The sequence below is a fragment of the Triturus cristatus genome, chromosome 7 (genome assembly GCF_964204655.1).
Source record: "Triturus cristatus chromosome 7, aTriCri1.1, whole genome shotgun sequence".
Lineage (NCBI taxonomy): Eukaryota > Metazoa > Chordata > Amphibia > Caudata > Salamandridae > Triturus > Triturus cristatus.
In genome coordinates, this window is record NC_140590.1 from 938,442,230 (window position 1) to 938,467,709 (window position 25,480).

Sequence of the window (25,480 nt, forward strand, 5' to 3'; positions counted from 1 at the left end):
AGGGGAGGACTGGGAGGGGTCTGAGGACCCTCTCACAGCACAGTGTGAGTTTGACCCGGACTGGGTTGAGGATTTAGGGGATGCCAGCGGTCTTGACACATCTCCTGACCTTGGCATGCTAACTGCTCCTACCGTGGCTAAGGAGGAGGGTGAGAGTTATGCAGTGGTGTTGAGTAGTGCGGCCGAGGCTCTGCACCTCGAACTCCCTACAGTGCCCTTTAATGATGAACGTTCTTTTGGGCACCATGTCCAGGTCCAACACAGGGGCTCCTGTGGATAGGAATGTGGCCCGACTCCATCGCCCGGCCCCGGGTGACGCCCTCTTTCTCCCCCTACAGGATAGGGAATCCAAGAGACTGAAACAGTTTGGGAAGAAGATTTTCTCTTCCGCCAGTTCAGGGCTGCGGTCTGTGAACACCGCATGCCTCTTGGGCCATTATTCCCACTGTGTGTGGGATACGGTGGCGCAGGTGCTGCCTCAGTGTCCGGAGACAGTGCTCTCCAAAGCTAATGCTGAAGGGAGAGCTGCAGCAAAGTTCACAATACGATGTGGCCTTGACACCACCGATTCGCTGGGCAGGGTGATTTCCACGACAGTGCCTCTCTGCCGCCACGCCTGGCTGACGACTACTGGCTTCTCGGGGGATTTCCAGAACACCCTGATGAACATGGCATTCGCCTTTTTGGCAACAAGGCAGATAGTGCGCTGGAGCGTTTTAAGGACTCGCGGGCTACGGCCAAGTCCTTGGGCCTTTCAGCCACTCGCCCTCCTCCGCCTTCTGCTTATCGCTCCTTTCGTAAGGGGCGCCCCAACACGTTCGATCCAGAGCCACAGGCCACAGCAGCAGCAGTCTCATGGCAGCCGCGGACGTGGGACCCGCAGAGGCGGGTCTGGGGGCCAGCGGGCGGGTAAGTCCACCTCCACCCTGGCCACCTTTGCCTCCAAACCTTCCTAGTCCGGTATTTCAGGCCCATCAAACGCCAGTGGGCAGCAGGATTGGCCATCACCTTCCCCACTGGCGCACCATCACTACGGACAGGTGGGTTTTACAAATAGTCCAAAGGGGCTACTCCCTCCCCTTCGAGACTACCCTTCCAGCCATGCCACCCCAGTACCACCGCATGTCGGGGGATCACTTGGCTCTTCTTCAACAGGTAGTTGTGGCCCTCTTGGCCAAGGGGGCCATCGAGCGTGTTCCTGCGCCAGAAGTAGGTTGTAGTTGTTGTTCTCACTACTTTCTGGTGCCCAAGAAGGACAAGGGCCTGCGTCCTATCTTAGACCTCCGGAACATCAATCGCTTCCTCCAGAAGGAGAAGTTCAAGTTGTCAACTCTGGCTCAGGTCTGGTCTCCCCGGTCTCCCCTTGCCCTAGAGACTGGATAGTAGCGTTGGATCTGCAGGACGCATATATCCATATTCCCGTCCTGCCAGCCTACCGGCGTTACTTTCGGTTTACGGTAGGCCACGAGCACTTTTAGTTTACCGTGGTCCCCTTTGGCCTCACCAGCGCCCCTCGTCTGTTCTCGAAAGTGATGGCGGTGGTCACAGCTCATCTGCGCAGATCAGGGGTTCCAGTCTTCCCCCTATGTTGAAGGCGGGATCGCCCAAGGCAGTCGTCTCCCACCTCCATACTATGGCCGACCTCCTGCATTTGCTGGGGTTCTCCATCAATGTGCCGAAGTCGCACCGGATTCCCTCTCAGAAGCTCCTTTTCATCGGAGCGGTTCTGGATACGACGCTCTTTCGGGTCTATCCTCCCGAACAGCGAGTCCAGGATATTCAGGCTCTGATTCCGATCTTTCGGCCTCAATCCTGGATTTCGGTCAGGCTGACCCTGAGGCTGCAGGGCCTCATTGCCTCCTGCTGGTCGATCATGCCAGATGGCATACGCGGGCTCTACAGTGAGACTTGAAGTTCCAGTGGGCGCAGCATCAGGGGAACCTGTCCGAGTCCGTCCAGATTTCGGAAGGCACTGCAAGACAGTTGCAGTGGTGGATCACAAACCGGCATTGGGTCAGTGACAGATCCCTCTCCCTTCCCCAACTGGAGCACACAGTGGTGACGGATGCGTCCTTCCTGGGATGGGGCGGTCACATGGGAGAGGTGGAGATCAGAGGCCTCTGGTCTCCAGCGGAGTCCTGGCTCCATATCAACCTTCTGACGCTTCGGGCGATCTGGCTTGCACTGAAGGCATTCCTTCCCTCTGTCAAGGGGAGAGTAGTGCAGGTTTTCACAGACAACGCCACCACCATGTGGTACTGCAACAAACAGGGCGGGGTGGGGTCGTGGACCCTATGTCAGGAGGCTCTGCGTCTCTGGACATGGCTGGAACATCCGGGCATTTCCCTGGTGGTTCAACACCTGGCAGGTTCACTGAACGCCAGGGCGGACAAACTCAGCCGCAGGTGCATGATGGATCACGAATGGCGTCTTCATTTGGGCGTAGCGCAAGGTCTCTTTCAGCAGTGGGGAGAGTCTTGGTTAGATCTGTTTGCCACCGAAGAGAATGCGCAATGTTCGCAGTTCTGCACATTGGAATTTCCAAGGCGGCACTCGCTCGGCGACGCTTTTCGACGCGAGTGGAGTTGCGGTCTATTGTACGCCTTTCCGCCTATACCATTTCTGCCCAGAGTGCTGAAGAAGATCAGGCGCAACTGGGCCCAAGCCATTCTTGTGGCTCCGGACTGGGCTCGAAGAGTATGGTAGCCTGAGCTACTCAGTATGACCATTGATCCCCCGATACGACTGCCTCTTCGGGAGGATCTTCTGTCGCAGCAGCAGGGCGCGGTCCTCCACCCGAACCCGTCCAGTCTCCACCTCCTTGCGTGGAGATTGAGCGGCGGCAGTGTATTCCTTTTGACTTGCCTCCTGAAGTTTGTAATGTTATTCTGGCGGCCAGGCGGCCCTCCACTGAGTTGGTTTACGCCTGCAGGTGGAACAAATTTGTGGCATGGTGCACAGCAAGGGCTGTGTATCCCATTTCTGCCCCTCTTTCTGAAGTCCTTCTGTTTCTTCTTTCTTTGGCCCAGCAGGACTCTGCTCTGGGCACTATCAAGGGCTACCTTTCTGCAGTTGCGGCCTTTCTCAGGCTCCCTGATCAGCCCTCTCTCTTCAAGTCCCCTGTTGTAAATAGATCCCTCAAAGGCATTACTCACCTTTTCCCTCCTATTCCTTTTGTGATGCCACAGTGGGACTTGAATCTGGTTCTTACATACTTGATCCCTTTGAGCCTCTTCACAACTGTCCTCTACGTCTCTGAAGACGGCTTTGCTGGTTGCCATCACCTCCGCTAGGCGAGTGAGTGAGTGAGCTCCAGGCTCTTTCTTGTAGACATCCTTTTCTGTCTGCCTATCCGGACAAGGTTGTGCTCAGAACCCGTCCATCTTTTCTGCCAAAAGTTGTCACTGCTTTTCACATTGGGCAGACCATCACTTTGCCCCCTTCTTTCCGCCTCCTTCTAGAAAGGTTCCACCGTCTGGGCCCAAAATGTGCGCTCTTGTTCTACTTGAACCGCACACAACAGTTCCTGGTGGATGACCAGCTCTTTGTTGACTACGTTGGCGCCAAGAAAGGTCGGGCCGTACACTATCTCTAGATGGGTCGTCTTGTGTATTAAAGCCTGTAATTCTCTGGCTAAGAAGGAGCCTCCGATGGGGCTGCACGCGCATTCCAACAGGGCGACGGCAGCCCCTACAGCATTGGGACATGGTGTCCCCCTGCAAGACATCTGTGAGGCAGCTACGTGGGCCTCGCTGCACACTTTTACTAAGCACTATTGCCTGGACTGCCAAGTCCGGAGAGACGGCTTCTTTGGCCGTTCAGTTCTCCGGGACTTTCTGGTGTGATCTTGGTTCACAGGCCCACCACCGGGGTTGGTATTGCTGGGGTATCTATTCTAAAGTAAGAAATCTGTCACTATGTGTTTCTTTCAGATGAACAAGCGACTTACCTTCGGTAACGATATATCTGTAAAACGTTAGTAGTGATAGATTCTTACCGCCCCACCCATCCTTTCTGTTCTGCGAACTGATTTCTAGGGTTAAGGTCATCCTTTTCAGGGCACTAGTTTCAAGGCACCAGTGGTCAGTATCTTGAATGGCTCTGCGTTTCTGACGCGGAAAGTCGTGTACAGAACTGACGTCAGCGCACGAGGGCGGCGTCTAAGTAGCTGCTGCGACGTCATCTCCGCAACCACGACGCCACCTTCTGACGCGCAGGGGTACTGCTGACGAAAACTTTCCGGATCCAGTCTGACTCCTGGGGGTAATTCTAAGGTAAGGAATCTATCACTACTAATGTTTCTTACAGATCTATCGTTACCGAAGGTAAGTCACTTGTTCGACAAGAACTTGTGTTCGAGGGGAAGGTCATCACAAATGCTAATTGCTTCTGCACCCTAGGCGCAGAAGGTACCGCTTCCTGAAGTATCGACACAAGCATTCTCCTATGGTTCCTTGCATCTCTTGGCATTTCAGGGTTCAGGCCGGGGGTGGAGCAGCACCTCCTGGTCTTCCATTTTACAAGGAACAACTCTTTGGCCATCAGGTTGACTAAATATTGCAAAAACGTAAAAAGACACCCAGACAGTCCGACAGGCGCTCTACAGTATGCCTTCTGCCCCCACACCCCCGCCACCACCCCCTCAACCCAAAACCTCTTTTCAGCTCCCTCATTCCTACATTTCTACGGCAGACTCAAGGCTATATACACCCAGTCAGGTACAAGGTAAACCAGCACCGACAGTAGACCTTTCAGGGCTCCCAAACAGGCAGGAGTTACACCAGGGACGGATACAGAGGCAACAACAGGGGGAAAGGTAGAGGTGGCTCCAATAGGGGTGCTTCTACCTACAAACGATAACTTGCTATTGGTCCTCCCCAAACCACCTGATCACATGACACCTGTCAGGGGGGACCAAAGCATTTTTCCCCCGTTGGGTGGAAGTCACTTCGGATCAGGGAATGCTCACTGTGGTGAGACTCTGATTTAGAGCCTTGAGTTCCACACCACACCCTTCAACATCCTGTCGCAACGCCACATCCTCAGCGAAGACCACCTCCAGCAAAACTCCTTGTACAGGGTGCTTCAGAGCTGGTATCTCCATGTCGAGGCAAAGGTTTGTACTCCATGCACTTGCTAATTAAAAAAGAAAAGGGGGGTGGGGTGGAACTGTTCCTTTCACCCAATCCATGGCTGCTCTGCAGGACGTCATCCCACTGCTCTGACAAGACTTCATGCTGACGTTGAACCTAAAAGAAACCTGCTTTCATATCCCCATTCACTCGACCTACCACTGGTACCAGTTCCTCCACTTTGTGATATATGGGCAGACCTACCAGTTCAAAGTGAAGACCTTCAAAGTCTTTGCATCTCCAAGGATGTTTACAAACTGCCTAGCAATGTTTTCCCTGTATCTGCACAGAAACTCCAGCCATGTCTTTTCTTATTTGGATAACTGTCTGAGACCGTGCAGCAGCAGACACTCCGACTGTGTCCATCAAGTACATCTAGATTTGCTACGCCAAAACAAATAGTGTACTCCCTCTAATGCCCCCACCTTCTCCCCACAACCCCCAAGGCAAACTAAACATGCGCAAAAGGAATCCAGCATGGTTATCCTGGGTAATATTCCACTAGCCAAATCTGCAAGGCTACCACCTGATCAACGCCACCCATATTAACTAAATATTACTGTGTGGATATTCTATACTGTAAAATGTACCAGGAACTGTCACTGGCATGCCATTTAGCACATTCTGTGTCCCAGCTTCCTTACATCCTGAATAGGCAAAGTTGCATAGCGGCACGTGGTGTAACTGGAAAGATGATGAAGAAATATTTCCAGATCTTCTGTAGTACCTGGAGGATATTCCTTTGTTCAGGAATCTGCAGGAAGATATAGTATCCATCAGAAATATAATTACCAAAGGCAAGTAGCTTTTCTTTCTCATCACTGTGTATTGTCTTTAGATAGAATGGCATGGGGATTCCACATTTGCTTTGCCCAAGATCGCAAATGAATTTCTGTGCCAGTCGTCTAATGGCATTGTTCATAGTTTTTGCTTGCAGTGATTATTTAGAACGGTGATGACCAAACCTCATAGGCAGGTCACAGAAAGTTTTCTGAAACTGGCACGGTGCTCCCAAAAGCCTTGATGTGTAAACTTATAGAATTAATTTTTTATGTTAAGGATGTATTGCAAATTTCTGTGAAATTCCATATGATAAAGATTAATGTGTTGCGATACGTTAAGAATGCCACCAACTTATATACTTGAGAACATCTAGGTTGGACACCAGTTGTTATATTCTTTCGTGTTCTATTTATTTTCAGGGTCTACCAATTTCCATGTATGCTGGCACTGTGATACCTTCAAATTCTTTATTGACTGATGGTCAAGGCGGCCCATTGTTTAACGGGCTGCATGCTGCAGACCCTGCTTGGAGTCCTGTCATAAAAGTTGTTCCTAATGTGGCAGAATGTACTGATGCACAGCAGGTGACATAGGATTATGTAACCTTTACTTCAAGCTTGCTTTCTTCCTAAGACATGCTTTTTTCCCCAGACATGAATTTGTTGAATTGAACTTGCAGCCTGAAATTGTATTTAGAGTAAAGCATGTTTTTAGTGGATATTTGCGGTTTGCTGGCTTGCATTTAATACTATATTATTTTTGTTGTGGCTGCGTATTACTTTTTTTGGCTCTCTGGTTGCATATAGCATTTAGATAGTCAGATAAGTAACCTACATTTTTTTCTGGGCATTGAGAAATACAATCCATCATAGTAGAAATGTGTATCCTTGGCCTGGAGCTTGGTCAGATTTTCATTTTAAAAAACAGCTAATTATTCTCACTTAGATGATTAATTGTATGTAAAAGTATTTGAGTATTCTGAAAACCTGGTATGGCTCCAGCTGTTATGGACCATCATTGGTTAAAACTGTGATGTGTAATAGAAATTGAATTATGTATGCAAATAGTAATTATAACTTCGAATATCCCCAGGCGTCAGACTGGATCCGGAAAGTTTTCGCTAGCAATACCTCTGCGCTTCAGTAGGTGGCGTTGTGCGGCTCCGCGTCCGTCGCTGGCGTCGTATGCGCCGAGATGGCATCACAGAGACTACTTGGGCGCCACCCATGCACGCTGACGTCAGTTCTTTCTTTTTCCGCGCCAGTAAGCGCAGATCCGGTTAGAGCACATACCTTAGTCACTTTTTTACTATCTTTTTGAGACTTTTGTCTCCTGTAAGTTTGAGTCTTTTCTGGTGCACGTAGGGATGCCTGGTTTTAAGTCTTGTGGGGCCTGCCGTCGCAATATGCCGGTGGCGGACCCACACAACGTCTGTCTCTACTGCCTGGAGAGGGACCACGACTCCCGGTCCTGTATGGACTGTTTGGCCATGGCCCGAAGGCCTTGAGGGAGCGGTGCCGGAAGCTGCTTGAGGTCCGGCACTCATCCCAGCGCCATTCATGGCCCAGGGGCCGCTCCAGAGAATGCTCGCGGGGCCACCATTATCGCTCCTCGGGCTCCAAGTCTTCACCCTCTGATTCGGGTAAGAGATGACACAAAAAGAAGTCGAAGAAGCATTGTCGCTCTCCGACGTCCCCCTGTTGGTCCCCAGATGCAGACGAGGGGGACAGGGGTTCTGCCCCTGCAGCTCCTTCGGAGCCCAGGAGTCCCACGGCCTACCCACCTTATCCGGGTCCGTCGGCGACTCCCGCACTGGTGCAATAATTTCTTGCTACCTTGAACGGCCTGTTTAGGCCTCGGGCTCCCGTCGGCACGCCCTCTGGCCCTGCGGTCCCGTGTCAGGATCCTGTCTGCGCAGCTGGCGGCTCCGTCCCCAGCGCCGCAGGATCCTGCGGCTCCACATGGTCCCACGCTGCCGGCTCCGGCCCCAGCGCTACCCTCAGCTCCGCCTCCGGCGCCGCAGTGGATGCCATTTGTCCCGCCCCTGCCCAGGTTCCAGGACAATTTTGTGCATTGGGACACGGCGCCGGTTCTGCCCCGTCCGGTGCAGTTCCCGGCTCCGTTTGGTCCTTCCCCGGTCCCTGACCTGCCACCGCAGTCTGTATCACATACGGCTGGGGTGGAGGATGACTGGGAGAGGTCAGAGGACCCTCTTGCTCATCAGTGTGACTCTGAGCAGGACTGGGCGGACGAGTTAGAGGAGGCCGGCGGCCTTGATGTCTCCTCTGACCCGGGGTTTGCCTCTCCTCTGCCTACCATGGAGGAGGGCGCTTCTTACATGGTGGTGCTCCGTCGGGCAGCTGAGGTCCTCAACTTTGATCTCCCTACGGTGACCTTAAAAACTAATCTCCTCACTGAGGTGCTCCAGACGACGTCCACTTCGTCGGAGCCCCTGCTGCCATTTAATGACTCCCTCACTGATGTCTTACTGGGCACTTGGTCGCGGCCAGCCACAGGGGCCCCTGTGGATAAGAACATCGCCAGGCATCATCGCTGGGTGACCCTGCCTTTCTGACCACTCATCCTACGCCCGAGAGCCTGGTTATCCAAGCTTCGACATCCCAGAGTGCCTTTCCCACGGCTCCGCCGGATAAGGACTCTAAGAAGCTGGAGCAGTTTGGCAAGCGGTTGTTCTCTTCGGCCAGCTTAGGGCTGCGGTCGGTGAACACCGCCTGCCTGTTAGGCCGCTATTCCCATGTGGTGTGGGATACAGTTGCACAGGTGTTGCCTCAGTGTCCTGAAGGGACCCAAGCTTTGCTGTCGCAAGCTGTTGCCGAGCGTAAAGATGCGGCTAAGTTCGCCATTCGGTGTGGTTTGGACACCACGGACTCACTGGGTAGAGCAACTGCTACGACTGTGGCGCTTCGTCACCACGCCTGGTGGAGATCTACCGGGTTCTCGCCAGATGTCCAAAGCTCACTCATGGACATGCCCTTTGATGGCGCTCACCTGTTTGGCAATAAAGCCGACAGTGCGCTGGAGCGTTTTAAGGACTCGCGGGCCACAGCCAAGTCCTTAGGTCTTTCCACGAAAAGCCCAGCCACTCCTGGTTTTCATTCCTTTCGTGGCCACGGAAGGGGCACCCAGGCACGTTCCTTCAGCAAGCCTGTGCAGACCCAGCCTCAGCACCTCCGCTGCTCCTACCTCCAAACCTTCCTAATCCAAGCTTTGGAGGGCACCCCACGCCAGTGGGAGGCAGGATCTGCCATCACCTCCCCCACTGGCACGCTATCACATTGGACAAGTGGGTGTTGCAGATCCTCCGCAAAGGTTACTCCCTTCCCTTTCACTCCACCCCTCCAGCCATGCCACCTCAGTGCCACCACATGTCGGGGGAACACTTGGCACTTCTCCAGCACGAAGTCACGGCCCTCTTGACCAAGGGGGCCATCAAGTGCGTTCCTGGGCCAGAAGTAGGGAGTGGTTGTTATTCCCACTACTTTCTGGTCCCTAAGAGGGACAAAGGGGGTCTGCGTCCCAACTTGGACCTCCGAAAAGTCAACCGCTTCCTCCGGAAGGAGAAGTTCAAGATGTTGACTTTGGCTCAGGTCTGGTCTGCTCTCGATCCGGGAGACTGGATGTTAGCTTTTCATGTTCCCGTCCTGCCGGCGTTACTTGCGGTTCATGGTAGGCCACGAGCACTTTCAGTTTACCGTGCTCCCCTTTGGCCTTACCAGTGCCCCTCGGGTGTTCATGAAGGTGATAGCAGTGGTTGCAGCTCATCTGCGCAGATCGGGGGTCTCAGTCTTCCCCTATCTAGACGACTGGTTGTTGAAGGCGGGCTCACCTTCTGCATCCTGCTAGTGCAACATGCCAGATGGCATATGCGGGCTCTGCAGTGGATCCTGAAGTTTCAGTGGGCTCAGCATCAGGTCAATCTGTCCAATCACGTCCAGATCTCGGAGGGCACTGCACGTCAATTGCAGTGGTGGCTCACAAATCACGATTGGGTCAATGGCAGATCCCTCTCCCTTCCCCAATCGGAGTTCACAGTGGTGATGGATGCGTGGTCACATGGGAGAGGCGGAGATCAGGGGCCTCTGGTCTCCGGCAGAATCCCGGCTCCATATCAACCTTCTGGAGCTGCGGGCGATTCGACTTGCTCTGAAAGCCTTCCTTCCCTCTGTCCGGGGACAGGTAGTGCAGGTGTTCACGGACAACACCACCGCCATGTGGTATTGCAACAAACGGTGCGGGTGGGGTCGTGGAGGAGGCTCTGCGCCTCTGGACATGGCTGGAACATCGGGCCATGTCGCTGGTGGTTCAACACCTGGCAGGCTCCCTGAACGCCAGGGCGGACGAACTCGGCCGCAGATGCCTGTTGGATTACGAATGGCGTCTGACCTCGGACGTGGTGCAAGGTCTCTTTCTGCAGTGGAGAGAGCCTTAATTAGATCTATTTGCCACCGAAGAGAACGCGCAATGTCATCAATTCTGCGGGTTGGAATTTCCAAGGTGGCACTCGCACGGAGATGCTTTTCGTCGTGAGTGGAGTTGCGGTCTGTTGTACGCCTTTCCGCCTATACCACTTCTGCCCAGAGTGCTGAAGAAGATAAGGCGCGACCGGGCCCAAGTCATTCTTGTGGCTCCGGATTGGGCAAGAAGAGTATGGTATCCAGAGCTACTCAGTCTGGCAATCTATCCTCCGATCCGACTGCCTCTTCTGGAGGATCTTCTGTTGCAGCAGCAGGGGACGGTCCTCCACCGAACCTGTCCAGCCTCCACCTACATGCGTGGAGATTGAGCGGCGACAGTTGACAACTTTTGACCTTCCTGCCGAAGTCTGTGATGTTATTTTGGCAGCCAGGCGTCCCTCCACTAAAACGATATACGCCTGCAGGTGGAATACATTTTTGACATGGTACACAGCGAAGGCTGTGGATCCACTTTCTGCCCTTCTTTTTTTGGCCCAGCAGGGCTCTGCTCTGAGCACTATCAAGGGCTATCTCTCAGCCATTTCTGCCTTTTTAAGGCTTTCAGATCAGCCTTCTCTTTTCAAGTCCCCTGTTCGTCGTTTCTTGAAAGGCATTACACTCCCGTTCCCTCCGGTCCCCTTTATAATGCCTCAGTGGAACTTGAATCTTGTGTTGGGTTATTTGATGTGCGCTCCCTTTGAGCCACTTCACAATTGTCCTTTACGTCTTCTCACCTTAAAGACTGCTTTCCTGGTTGCTATCACCTCTGCCAGAAGAGTGAGTGAGTTCCAGGCTCTTTCTTCTAAACATCCTCTACTTTCTGTTCATCCGGACAAGGTGGTGTTAAGGACCCGTCCTTCTTTTCTACCCAAGGTTGTCACGCCCTTCCACATCGGACAGACCATCACTTCTTTCCGCATCCTTTGAAGGAGGAAGAGAGGCTCCACCGTCTGAACCCAAAACGTCCGCTCTCGTTCTATCTGAAGTGCACACAACAGTTCCAGGTGGATAATCAACTCCTTGGCTAAAAAGGAGCCTCCTGTGGGGCTGCGTGCCCATTCTACTCTGGCGACAGCAGCCACTACTGCTCTGGGATGGAGAGTCCCTTTGCAGGATATCTGTCAGGCAGCTACGTAGTCCTCGCTCCATACCTTTACCAAGCATTATTGCCTGGACAGCCAAGTCCGGAGAGACGGCTGCTTTGGCCGTTCTGTTCTCCGGGAATTTCTGGTGTGATCTTAATTCGCAGACCCACCACCGGGGTTGGTATTGCTGGGGTATCTATTCTAAGGTAAGGAATCTAACACTAACGTGTTTCTTTCAGATGAACAAGTTACTTACCTTCAGTAACGAAATATCTGTGAGAAACATTAGTTAGTGTTAGATTCCTTACCGCTCCACCCATCCTCCCCGTTCTGCGAACTGATTTCTAGGGTTAAGGTCATCCCTTTAGGGCCCTAGTTTTATGCACCAGTGGTCAGTGTCTTGCATGGCTCTGCGTTCCTGGCGCGGAAAGTCGTGTACAGAACTGACGTCAGCGCGCATGGGTGGCGCCTAAGTAGTCTCCGTGACGTCACCTCGGCGCATACGACGCCAGCTACGGACGCGGAGCCGCACAACGCCACCTACTGACGCGCAGAGGTACTGCTAACGAAAACTTTCCGGATCCAGTCTGACGCCTGGGGATATTCTAAGGTAAGGAATCTAACACTAACTAATGTTTCTCACAGATATATCGTTACCGAAGGTAAGTAACTTGTTCTTAAAAGTACTACATTTTTTCTTTTTCTTGCTTTTTGGCAGAGATTTGCTGCAAAGATTTGGCTATCCTCCAGCACGAAACCTGACCCACACCAAACAGCCTTATTTTCGTTTTTAAGCTCTTTGCCTTCTTTTTGCTGTCAAATGTTTTTTGGGGGGGGGGGGGATGGGTAGTATTTTTCTTCATGTTCTAATCTTTTTGTCCTGACTTGCCAGACTTCTAGTATTTAACTGTGACTCTGGGAAATCCACACTCTACAAACATACTTCCATTTTTATTTTTTTAAATATTTTTTATTCAAATTTTTATTTTTCGGAGAACAGCACAAACTCATATACCATATTTAAACAGGGAGGTTACATTTAAGCAATCCATGGAAAAAATATGAAGGAGATGAGCATTCAAAACCTCCTACATAGATAACAATCAAATTAAGAATAAACCATAGGAAACAATAATACGTTCATTCCGAGATATCATCCAAATGTTAGATTAAGCAGGGCTCTGCCATAAATCAAACATACCGGGCAAATTTATTTATTTAGCCTTTGACTCCTTCCATCTCGCTAAGGAAGCCCAGATACGCCGGCCCAGCATTCTCACCTTTTTACCCTTCCTCTCATATGTAGCTTTTTCCAGAATAAACATTGAAAGTAATCGAGACAAACTTGCTGAAAAGTTGGAGGCAGCGGATCAAGCCAGACAGAAGCAATGCTTATCCGCACAACACCCATAGCCAAAAAAAGAAATTGATAAGCCGGATCATGCACATCACCGCTGCTAACTCCAAACAAAATCATAGCAGGGGTAATGTAACGTTCAGCCCTAATGACAGGTCAAAAAACTTAGTTATAGAGTCTAGCAAGTTTTTGAGACGTGAGCAAGCTGCGAAAATGTGTATAAGATCAGCCGCGGGTGCACCGCACCGCGGACAGTTAGTTCCTACCGACCCACCCCACTGTGCAATTCTCGACGGGGTATAATAAAGTGAAAAAACAGTCTTATAATGCTGTGCTTGAAGGCCTGCCGAGCACATAACTGTTTGACACAATTCTGGTAGGTCGAGGAACCTCTCTGGTTCAACAGCCACCCGTTCCATCCATTTTCCCGCATGTTTGGTCAGATCATCCTGTTTTCATGCTAGCAGTTCAGCATATAATAACCTAATAGCACCCTTCTTGCTGTCTCTAATAGTATCTATGATTTTAATTCTACTGAACCCATTAAGCCCCCCCACCTTCTTACTAAAAAAAGCTTTGCAGCTGCAATTTTTTTTTAAAATTGCATCTATCCAGTCCATACTCCGACTGAATATCACCAAACTGGCGGAAGTCCTCCTTCTGTATTAAATCCCCAACCTTCCAAACCCCCCTCTCTGACCAATCTGCCATGATCCCGTCAGAGAATATTTCAGGAAAAATGGGGTTTCTATAGAGCTGGGTATAATAATGAATCCTCCCAAGTCCAGTCTTTTTGTTTTTTAAGTGCCGCCCAGATTTTAAAGGCGGCCAACAGTGTCTTAAATTTTGTCTTCTTATAGTAACTGGGCTCGCTAAATTTCATAAAGCAATTCTCAGCATGATCCCCGAGCAACAATTTATATACATCAGGAAGCCCTATATCATCTTCTGAGTTTCCGAGGGGTACGCCAAATAATATACTCATATACTGGAGAGCTGCTGCCCAATAATAAGTTCTAAAATCAGGTACCGCAAAGCCCCCCCGTTCCCGTGGGAGTGACATAAATCTAAGAGCCCTCCTAGTTCTCCCAGCAACCACATGAATCGGTTCACTATATTCTCCAATGTAACAAACCAGTATTTCTCGAATTCCAATGGTATTGTCCTGAACAGATAAAGGATTTCTGATGGATACATCTGCCAGTGGATTCCTCACCTTGTGAATATCCCCTGCGCCAGCATTCCACTGAACTTTTTTCCCCAGCTCTCTACGCCGACGTGAACGTCGTAATGCTTCTGCTCCGCTCGCGACTCCGTATGACGTCACCGGAGCCATAAGAGAGCCACGTCGGCGTGATGACGTCAGTTCCCTTTTTTCCGCGCCATCGACGCGTAACGGTTTTCCAGCACTCTCCTGCTACTTTGTAGTCTTGTAGTGGTTATTGTTTCTGGATTTATCATGTCCTCGACGAGGAAGTCTGGTTTCAAACCTTGTACGGAATGTGGGAGCCACATGTCGATGACTGACCCCCATGAGGATTGTTTGTGGTGTCTTTCTTCTGACCACGACATGGAGGACTGTTCCAGTTGCAGAAGAATGAACCCCAAGGCCCTGAAGGAGAGAAAGGCGAAACTCTTCATGGCCAAAGCAAAGAAGGAAAGAAGTGGTAGGAAGAAGCAGAAATCGAGGCCGGAGTTGTCGACTTCGCACTCTTCGAAGTCGAAGAAACACAAGAAGAGGAAGCATAGCTCTCGGCGCCGGTCTTCGAGGAGTAAGACTTCGAGATCGCCGTCGCCTCGATGTCGAAGTAAGGATGGTGTATCTCCTTCTCCATATCCTAGGAGGTCTCCAGAGAGGTCGCCTTCGCCGAAGCGGACTCCGGCGCGGTCCCAGGCACAGTCTCCGGCGCAGTCACCGGCGCCAGTGGAGTCTTCTGCTTCTGACGCTGAGCAGGAACAAGAGAAAGAGCTTTCTCCAGGACCAGCTGATACTGCGGCGCCTGGTGTGGACACTTCGGCTCCGGTTCCGGGTACTCCTCGACCGGATTCAGAATCAATCCCTTATCCGCAGTTCCCGGCGCCGGGTGCGGATTCAACACATTTCCTTAATGCGATGTATGGGATTTTTCATCGGGCTACCTTCCCATCCGGCGCACCATCTGGTCCCGTGGGTCCTATGGCATACACCTTGGGAGTGCCGCAGCATTATGCTCAGGCCCCGTTTATGCCCTTTTTGCCGATGGCTCCTTCGTGGCAGTTTCCGGCACCGTCTGGTGATCCTTCTCGACTTCGGCTGGAGCGGCCTTCTTCGGAGCCTTCCTCGACGCCGTTGCCGACTGCTTCGACTCCGGCGCTGCCGACTCCACGTTCGGTTCCACCGACTCCACGTACGGCGCCGCCGACGCCGGATCCTCGGATCCGTTCAAGGAGAGAGGCCCAGAGAGTCTTGGAAGAGGAGCGTTATAGGGAGGAAGTGGAAGAAGGTGAGGTGGACGCATCTTCTGATGACTTTGAAGGCATTCAGGATGCTAGTGGTCTTGATACCACTCCGGAGTGGGAGCATTCTTCGACCAGGTCTTCGCCACCACAAGAGTTGCCCCCCCTATCATCCTCTACATAAACCTTGTCACTTCATTCGTGACGCCTGCTTTTCAACCCCCCCCCCCCGCACACCACCACCATACTCCAAAGTACTGAAAAAAAACCAAACACAACAATAAATGCACAAATCAAACTTTTAGTGTCAGAATTAATGATAATTATATTGTGATGCTACCGTTAGGCTCATGTTTCTCCTAGCACACTAACTGTAACATCACAAAATAATTATAATTTCCAAGTCATATAATAACTCTTGCACTTTAAGATTTAAGAACCTTCCCCTTTCGCATGCACACGGCTCTTTCCAAAGCAAAGCCGTGGGAAGCTGCATAATACAGTCCTGTGACAAAGCATCTGTGTGCACCAACCAGAAACTGGACCCCTCCTCCATGCACAGCTGCTGCTCAGTTTATGGTTTAGAACCTCCCTCATAAATCCGCTTTCTGTGAGATTAACTGCCTCAAACCTCTGTGTGCAGCCTCCTATCTTAAAGAGGCCATTAGATATAGATTCCTTACCTTAGAATTACCCCTAGGTGTCAGACTGGATCCGGAGAATTTTTCTCTTAGCAGTACCACTGCGTGTCGGTAGGTGGCGTCCATCTACTCCGTCGTCTGTGTCTTGTTTGCCAGGAATGACGTCGCGGTGTCTACATAGACACCACCCATGCGCGCTGACATCAGTTCTTTCTTTTCCCGCACCAGCCTAGTGCAGATCCGGAGAGAGCTACCCCTAAGTCACTTTTTGACTAAACTTTTTCTCGACATTTTTCGACTTCTTTTTGAGTCTATCGACTCCTGGTGTACGAGAGATGTCCCATAGTCGGACCAGGTTTAAACCGCGCGAGGCCTACATCCGCCTGATGTTTGGTACGGACCCCCACCTTGTGTGCCTTTGGTGCCTAAAGCCTGACCACGACCTGAGGTCGTGCTCCAACTGCCATGCCATGAACCCGAAGTCTTTGCGGGAGTGGTCCTGAAAGTTGTTGGAGGCCCGGCATTCGGCTCCACGTCGCTCAAGGTCCTGATCGAGAGGAAAGTCTCTGGAACGATCACGGAGCCACCACAACCATTCGTCGCCGAAGTCTTTGAGGTCTTCAAGTAAGTCGAAGCACAAGAAGAAGGCGAAGAAGCAGCGTCGCTCTTCACCTTCTCACCGTCGGACGACTGACGCGACGCGGGGCCAGAGTGTCGTCGCTCTCCAGCTCAGTCTTTGGAGCCTGCTCCAGGGACAGCTCTGAGTTTCCCTACCTTTCCCGGTGCCAGAGCATCCCCTGCCTAGCTTCGAGCTTTCGACAAAGTGCTTCACAGCAACTTTGGTCAGCCTGACTCCGCCGGCGCGCCTTTGGATCCCGCAAACTGGGCTCAGGCCTTGGGCCTTCGATGCTGGCAGCTCCAGCCCCGTCACCAGAGGCCCCCCAAGGATCCAGGCTTGGATCCGGATCGACGACGGTCGACCTCACGGTACCTTCCCCATCACAGATCCAAACGACGACACCCCGGGTGCCAGTTGTGCCCCTGACAGGCGCCAACCCCAGCCTCATCCCCACTTGGACGCGGTGCCGGACCGACATCGGTTGACTTCGGAGCCAGTGCCGGAAGGCACGTTTGTGCCTCTGTTCATCCCTGGTGTTCCTTTCAGGCCTGAATGGCAACCAGAGGAGAGTGAGAAGGACTGGGAGGGGTCTGTAGATCCTTTGGCTGACCAGCTTGAAGAGCCGGACTGGTGAGAGGACCTGGGTGTGACGCAAGTGGTCTGGATACTTCCCCAGACCTTGGTATGCTCTCCCCTTCTACCGTGGCTACAGAGGAGGAAGCCTCATACGCAGCGGTGTTGCGTAGGGCTGCTGAGGATTTGGGCCTGGTGCTTCCTACTGTGGCAGTCAGGACTAACCACCTGACATAGGTGCTTCAACCTGCGGCGGCCTCTACGGAGCCCCTTCTGCCTTTTAATGAAGCCCTCACCGATGTCTTTCTGGGCACTTCGTCCAAGCGCAGCACAGGGGCTGCTGTGGATAGGATGATTGCCTGACGCCACTGCTTGGCCCCGGGCAACCCACTTTTCCTCTCCCAACACCCGACCCCCGAGAGCTTGGTCCTCTAAGGTCGCAATTTCTCCTGCTCCTCCAGATAGGGAATCCAAGAAGCTGGACCACCTTGGGAAGAAGATGTTTTCTTCCGCCATCTTAGCGTTGCAGTCAGTGCATACCGCATGCTTCTTGGGCCGTTATACCCATACAGTGTGGGAATATGGTTGCGCATGTGCTGCCACGGTGCCTGGAGGAGGCCCGGGCCATTCTCACCCGCGCGGTGGCAGAGGGTAGAGACGCAGCTAAATTCACCATCAGATATGCGCTGGATACAGCTGACTCACTGGGCAGAACGGTTTCCAAATCAGCCCTGAGGTGCTACGCCTAGTTGAGGACGTCTGGTTTTTCTGGGGATGTCCAATCCACCTTACTGGACATGCCCTTTGATGGCCGTTGCCTTTTTGGTGACAAGGCATACTCGGCGCTCAAGCGTTTCAAGGATTATAGGGCTACGGCCATATCCTTGGGCCTCGCGGCAACCTATTGCCCCACGCAGTCTGCTTTTTGGCCCTTTCATGGCTACGGAAGGGGTGCCCCACCACATTCGACCCAGTCTAGCCACCAGTTCACGCAAGCTGCCCAGCTTGTGCGTGGCCGCGGACATGAGACCCAGTGACATGGGTCTGGGGGCCACCGGGCGGCAGTCCACCCATAACCCCCCTGCAGCAGCCTCCAAACCTTCCTAGTCCGACCTTTCAGGGCCACAGGATTCGCCATCACCTCCCCCACTGGCAAAACATCACGTCGGACAGGTGGGTTTTGCATGTAGTCCGAAAGTGCTACTCCCTCCCCTTCGAGACTCCCCTCTCTCCATGCCACCATCCTTTCATCGCATTTCGGAGGATCACTTGGCCCTTCTCCGCCAGGAAGTTGCAGCATTCTTGGCCAAGGGAGCTATTGAAAGGGTCCCTGTGCCAGAAGTAGGCCGTGGTTGCTACTCCCACTATTTTCCGGGACCCAAGAAGAATAAAGGCCTGCATCCTATCTTAGACTTCAGCCCTCAACCGCTTCCTCTGGAAGGAGAAGTTCAAAATGCTCACTTTGGCTCAGGTCCTGTCTGCCCTTGACCCCGGATACTGGATGGTAGTGTTGGACTTGCAGGACGCATATTTCCATATCCCAATCCAGCCAGCCCACAGGCGTTCCCTACGGTTCACGGTAGGCCAAGAGCATTTTCAGTTTCCCGTGCACTCCTTAGGTGTTCACAAAGGTGATGACGGTGGTTGCAGCTCATCGGCGCAGATCAGGGGTTCCAGTCTTCCCCCTATCTCGACGACTGGCTGTTAAAGGCAGGCCTGCCGTCTCCCACCTCCAGACTACTGCAGACCTCCTGCACTCGCTGGGGTTCACTATCGACGTGCTGAAGTTACACCTGATTCCCTCTCAAAAGCTCCTTTTCATCCGAGCAGAGAGTCTAGGATATGTGGGCTATGATACTGAAGTTTCAGCCTCTATCCCGGATTTCGTGAGATTGACTCTGAGGATGCTGGGCCTCATGGCCTCCTGCATCCTGCTGGTGGATCATGCCAGGTGGCATATGCGGGCTCTGCAGTGGGACCTGAAGTTCCAGTGGGCGCAGCATCAGGGGAATCTTTCCAATGTTATCCAGATCTTGGAGGGGACTGCACGTCAATTGCAGTGGTGGCTCAAGAGCCAGGATTGGGTCAGCGGCAGATCCCCTAACCCAATCAGAGTTGATAGTAATGACAGATGCGTCACTTCTGGGATGGGGTGATCACCTGGGAGAGGCGGAGATCAGAGGTCTCTGGCGGAGTCCGGTCTCCACATCAACCTTTTGGAGCTCCGGGCGATCCGTCTTGCATTGAAGGCATTCCTTCCTGCTATCAAAGGAAGAGTAGTGCAGGTGTTCACAGACAACACCACCGCCATGTGGTACTGGAACAAACAGGGCCGGGTGGGGTCGTGGACCCTAAGTCAAGAGGCCCTTCAGCGTTGGACATGGCTGGAACATCAGGGCATATCTCTGGTAGTTCAACACCTGGCAGGTTCTCTGAATGCCCGGGCGGATGTACTCAGCAGTCAGTGCATGATGGTTCACGAATGCAGTCTTCACTCGGAGGTGGTGCAGGGTCTCTTTCAGCAGTGGGGAGAGCCTTGGTTAGATGTTTTTGCCACTGAAGAGAACACGCAGTGTCAGCAGTTCTGCACGTTGGAATTTCCAAGGCGGCACTCGCTCTGCAACACTTTTTGTCGCAAGTAGAATTACGGCCTCCTTTATGCTTTTCTGCCTGTACCACTTCTGCCCAGAGCGCTGAAGAAGATCAAGCGCGACCGGGCTCAATTAATTCTTGTGCCTCTGGACTGAGCACGAAGAGTCTGGTACCCCGAGCTCTTGAGCATGGCCATCGATCAACCGATCAGACTGCCTCTTCGGGAGGATCTTCTGTCGCAGCAGCAGGGGATGGTCCTCTACTTGAATCTGTCCAGTCTCCACCCCCTTGCGTGGAAATTGAGCGGCGACAGTTGACAGCTTTCGACCTTCCTCCCGAAGTATGTAACGCCATCTTGGCAGCCAGGTGTTCCTCCACTAAAACGTTATACGCCTGTAGATGGAACAAGTTTGTGGCATGGTGCACAGCAAAAGCTGTGGATCCCCTCTCTGCCCCTCTTTCTGAGGTCCTCTTGTTCATCCTTTCTTTAGCCCAGCAGAGCTCTGCCTTGGGCACTCTTAAAGGCTTCCTCTCAGCCGTATCTGCCTTTCTTCGCCTTCCTGATCAGCCTTCTCTTTTCAAGTCCTCTATTGTAAATAGATTCCTAAAGGGCATTACTCTGATCTTTCCTCCTTCTCCTTTCACAATGCCCCAATGGGACTTGAATCTTGTCCATACTTACCTTATGTGTGCTCCCTTCGAACCACTACATAACTGTCCTCTTCGACTTCTTACATTGAAGACTGCCTTCCTGGTCGCCATCACCTCTGCTCGCCATCACCTCTGCTCGCAATGTGAGTGAGCTTCAAGCTCTATCCTCAAAGCCTCCTATATATTGCAGTCCATCCGGACAAAGTGGTCCTTCGCACTAGGCTCTCTTTTCTACCCTTAGTAGTTTCCTCTTTCCACATAGGTCAGACCATCACTTTGCCTACCTTCTTCCCACCTCCACACCCTTCCAAAGAGGAGGAGAGACTCCACCATCTGGACCTAAAGCGGGCGCTGTCCTTCTACCTTGACTGCACAAAAGATTTCTTGGTGGACAATCAACTCTCCATTGAATATGTGGGTGAAAAAAAGGCCAGGACTTACAAAAACACACCATCTCTAGATGGGTTGTCCTATGCATTAAAATTTGCTATTCATTGGTGAAAAAGGAACCTCCAGTGGGATTGGGCACCCACACTACCAGGACGGCATCCTCTACTGCTTTGGGACGTGGAATTCCACTCATTGACATCTGCCAGGCAACCACATGGGCATCCTTGCACACGTTCACCAAACATTATTGCCTGGATAGCCAAGTCCGAAGAGTGCTTTTTTGGCCGTTCTGTTCTCCAGGATATTCTGGTGTGAACTTAGTTCGCAGACACACCTCCGTGGTAGGCATTGCTGGGGTATCTATACTAGGGTAAGGAATCTACAACTAATGGTCTCTTTCAGATGAACAAGTTACTTAACTTCGGTAACGATGTATCTGTAAGAGACATATATTCGTTATAGTTCACTTACAGCCCCACCCATCCTCCCCGTTCTGCGAACTGACTTCTAGGGATAGGGACTCCCTTCCAGGGCCCTAGTTATGTGTGCCAGTGGTCAGTGTCTTGCATGGCTCTGTGCTTCTGGTGTGGCAAGTCATGTCAGAACTGACGTCAGCTGGCAAGGGCGGCGTCTATGTAGACACCGCGACGTCATCCTGGCGAAAATGATGCCGACGATGAACGCGTAGTCGACCGACGCCACCTACCGATGCGCATGGGTACTGCTAAGTGAAAAATTCTCCGGATCCAGTCTGACGCCTAGGGGTAATTCTAAGGTAAGGAATCTATAACTAATATATGTCTCTTACAGATACATCGTTACCGAAGGTAAGTAACTTGTTCTTTAAGCTCTGTAAACCAGAATGGGTTGTCTGTATTTTTTGCATGGTGTGCCCTTACATTGGCTTGGACATATAAAGTCATCTTCCTACATCAGCCCTCATTGTTAAGTCCACAGTTATACGCGTTTTAAAAGGTTTGCATTTGTTTCCTCCGTATCCCTTTGTCATGCTACAGTGGGACCTTAAATTGGTCCTCCCTCACATTTCTGATGTGCACTCCCTTCAAGCCACTTCACAGTTGCGCCTCTTGGTTTTTCACCCTCAAAACAGTATGAGCTTCAGACTCTGTCAACCTGCCATTAGTCACCTTCTTCCTACACAAACTGGTCTTGCGGACACACATTGTTCTTGTCTAAAGTTGGGACACCATTCCATGTTGGTCAGAACAGCACCTTACCGGCATTCTATGCTCTGCCTCACCTCTCGGTAGAGGAGGACATACTCCACTTGGATCCCAAGAGAGCACTGAGCTTTAACATTGATCCTACCAAAGAACATCAGTTGGATGATCAGCTCTTTACAGGGTTTTCTTGAGCGTTAAAATGCATGGCTGTGTAGAAGAGAACAATCTGTTGTTGGATTTACTCTGCATTAATATCTGCTGTGCATTGGCTAAAAAGCAGCCTCCGAAAGGACTGCATGATCATTTTACCGGAGCCAAAGCTACTACCATTGCCTTGGCACGCTGTGTCCATGTCCTAGACATGTGCCAGGTAGTTACTTGGGTGACCCTCCATAGGTTCACGAAGCACTGTTGTCCGGACTGTCTAGTTCGCCTTGAGGGACATTTTGCCCACTTGGTCCTGCAGGAATTTGTGGGTTGAGTCCACCCACAGACAACATCTCCAAATAGGTACTGCATTGGTATCTATTTAGAAGGTGAAAAATCTTCAGCTAGAAGTCTCTATCAGAAGAACAAGCTACTTACCTTCTGTAACACTCTTTCTGGTAGAGAGACTATCTGCAAATTCCTCACCGGCCCTCCCATACTCCCTGTTCTGTGAGTGGCCTTCATACATTAATAGGATCCCATTTCTTGGAATCTTCTCACTGTTCACACCAATTTGCTTTTGGGTCTCTGTGTCTGGGGGCTCAGTCTCGAAAGCAACTGACGTCAGCGCACACGAGTGGCGCCTATATAAGTTCTGCTAGTCATTTCCAGAGTGGAACATGTTAGTGGGGAGCCGCATGGCACCACCTACCGGCGCACAGAGATACTTCTGAAAAGTTTCCAGATCTAATATGACGCCTGGGGAATATTGGAAAGGTGAGGCAGCGTGGTACTTAAACAAGTAAGGCAGAGTGGGCTATCATCTTCTTTTCCGGGACGCACCTAAACTGTCGGCATGGCTTATGCCTGCAGCATTTGGTTGGTTGCAAACTATTTTTTGACTACGACGATTAATAGCCTAAGTCAGCGTCATCTTGCTGGCCAATAGTGGCGCCTCTATACCTAGAGGTGGTACTACCCATCTTTGCCCTCTGCGTCACCCTTGTAGTGGGCCTGTACAACTCTCAAGAAAATGTGTGTTGTCTTATGTTCTGTGCCTCCCATTTTTCTGTTACGAACAGCCTGGGAAGGGGTGTGGGGGGGGGGTGTTCTCCGCTTCCCCTCTTCTCCCCAGTTCTCCTACTTATGGCATATCTCTCACGCTGTTGGAGGGGTAGGTTTTGCACCTCAAACTCCAGAGCCTCCACCTTCATGCCTGGAGATTGAGGGGGCTATTTCACAATTGAGCGGGCTGTTTCACTTCTTTTCACTTGCCACTGGAGATTCCCTTGTGATAATACTTATGATACCACAACTACCAAAGGATTGCTACTTTGTTTTGTTAGTGGGATTGATATTTTATTATCTGTAATACTTTACGATAAGGAGCTTCCTGGCCTAGAATTTGGTCCAATTGCCCACTTTCACTCAACAAACATGACATGCATCTCCTGTGAAAGTGTCTTGTTGTTTGGCAGTGCCATTCACCGTTTAAGGGCTACAGTGACAGACAGCTCCAAACGTACATTTTCCTTTGTGAGTTTCTACAAAAATTTGCATATTTTATGTAGCAATTCTTAAATGTTGCATAGTCTTAACCAAAAAGATTATACACCGCTATGGGAAATCATAGCAGAGAACATACCTATGCTAAACCAGAGTTGAGAAAAACCTAGCTGTGCATCTAATATTTTACATACATAATAAAATCAAACGCTCATCTTCGTAGGTGCGCAGCCTGCTCCTTGTGCTGACATCCGGGGATCACCTTATTATTAATTATTATTAATTTAATTTTATAAGGCACACAGCTACCCGGAGGTTTCCCGGCGCCACAGACTAACCCTAAGCAGGTGATCTTTAAGATATTTGTACCATCACAGATGGATGCGAATGCAGCTGTCTATAGTTGAATATAGGTAGAACAGCTGTCATAAAACGTCTTGAGGAAGTATGCTTCCTGTTCACAAGACTCCTAGATTACACTGCGTACTGTTACATTATTCAGATTTGTTGAGTCCTATCACCCAGGAGGGTATCCTGACCTAGACTCACCACTGCTTTTATAAATGGAGCTTGTGACTCTATATATGTTCCAGCATATGAACATTGTTACCTATAACAATTCGTAATAACTGCAGATACTCATTTGACTCTCCCACTTCCCTAAGAGATGGAGAACTTCGAATTATGTGAATTTGACAAATTATGGCCAAGTGTGGAGTTTCAATGCCTTTATGACAGAGGAGTGTTGCTGAGAAGCATTTATTTCCTTTCCTTAAACAAGCATACTAGTTGTTCCTCATATATATCCACATTTGGAACAGTAGGTTCGAGGCATATGAGCTACAGAATACATACTTGTGCATAGATTGCCATCTGGTGTTGGGCTTGGATGATTGCAGTTTGTTATTGTCTTGGAAGAAGTCTTTGTAGTCACGAGATAGGTGACTCCTCCCTTGGACGATAGTGCGCATGGATATCAATTCCATCTTTAGATTTTTTGTTTCTGCCATCGGGTTTGGATGTGACTTTCGGCGCTCCAGTTCGATACAGTGTTTCCAAACCTATTCGATGCGCAAACCATCACTACTTGACGGTATTGTTTCGATCGTGTGATTTTGACTTGCTAACCCACAAACTCCTCGATTCTGCTCGTCGACACGAGCCATTGGGCCTATTGCCGCCATTCGAGCCTACAGCTAATTGAAAGGACTCCATTTAAAAAATGCTCCCAGTGTGGAGCTAAATTTCCACACAGTAACCAGAACACGAAGAAAAGGATTGCCAAGCCTGCGAGTCTTTTCGCTCTAAAAAAACTATCCGTGATCGCCGGGCTCAACGACACGTGACTGCTCAACAGGCTTCACAGGTGCCACACGACATCTTCGAGGGTCCCGATGTTCCAGAGGCAGAAGACTCGGAGGATCTCAACATCGTTTCTGAAGCCGATGACTCCGACTCCGATGACCACATCACACCAGGTCAACGAGTGAGTACAAATGCCCCTACCCCGGCCCCCTTAGAAAAGAAGGCGGCTCCGGTCAAAACTTCGCCCGAAGGCCTTAGTCGAGACCGAGGGAAAACTTCAGAAGCCCAGCCTCCAGGCCCGGCTCCGAAGATAAAGGAAAAGCCTTCCGGCAGCTTGTGACCGAGCAAGCCGCATATCAGTACCCAAAAAACACAGTCTGTACCGAAATCGGGAATACACCCTACTCCCGTTGCGTCCAAAAAGGCCTCGGTATCGAGCTCTTCGGCACCAAAAGACCATAAGGCCTCGGATCCGAACAAACACCGACTACCTTCGGATCCGAAAAAGATTTCTAACTCGACATCGAAGCCAAAGGAGCACAAAACCTCTCCTACAGCTCCAGAGCACAAATCCAAACCGCGTTAGGAACCGAAAAAGTTGGCA

The 25,480-nt window shown here is 51.1% G+C and overlaps 1 protein-coding gene across 2 annotated transcripts in view; it reads left to right on the plus strand.

The window, feature by feature from the left end:
• The window catches only part of ANKHD1 (ankyrin repeat and KH domain containing 1), a 1,109,311-nt gene that overhangs the window by 1,078,329 nt on the left and 5,502 nt on the right, over positions 1 to 25,480 (plus strand). For both annotated transcript variants that reach the window (XM_085617924.1, XM_085617925.1), the window contains exon 33: positions 6,335 to 6,499. In XM_085617924.1, coding sequence (XP_085474050.1) covers positions 6,335 to 6,499 — 165 coding nt within the window. The remainder of the gene's footprint in view (positions 1 to 6,334; positions 6,500 to 25,480) is intronic.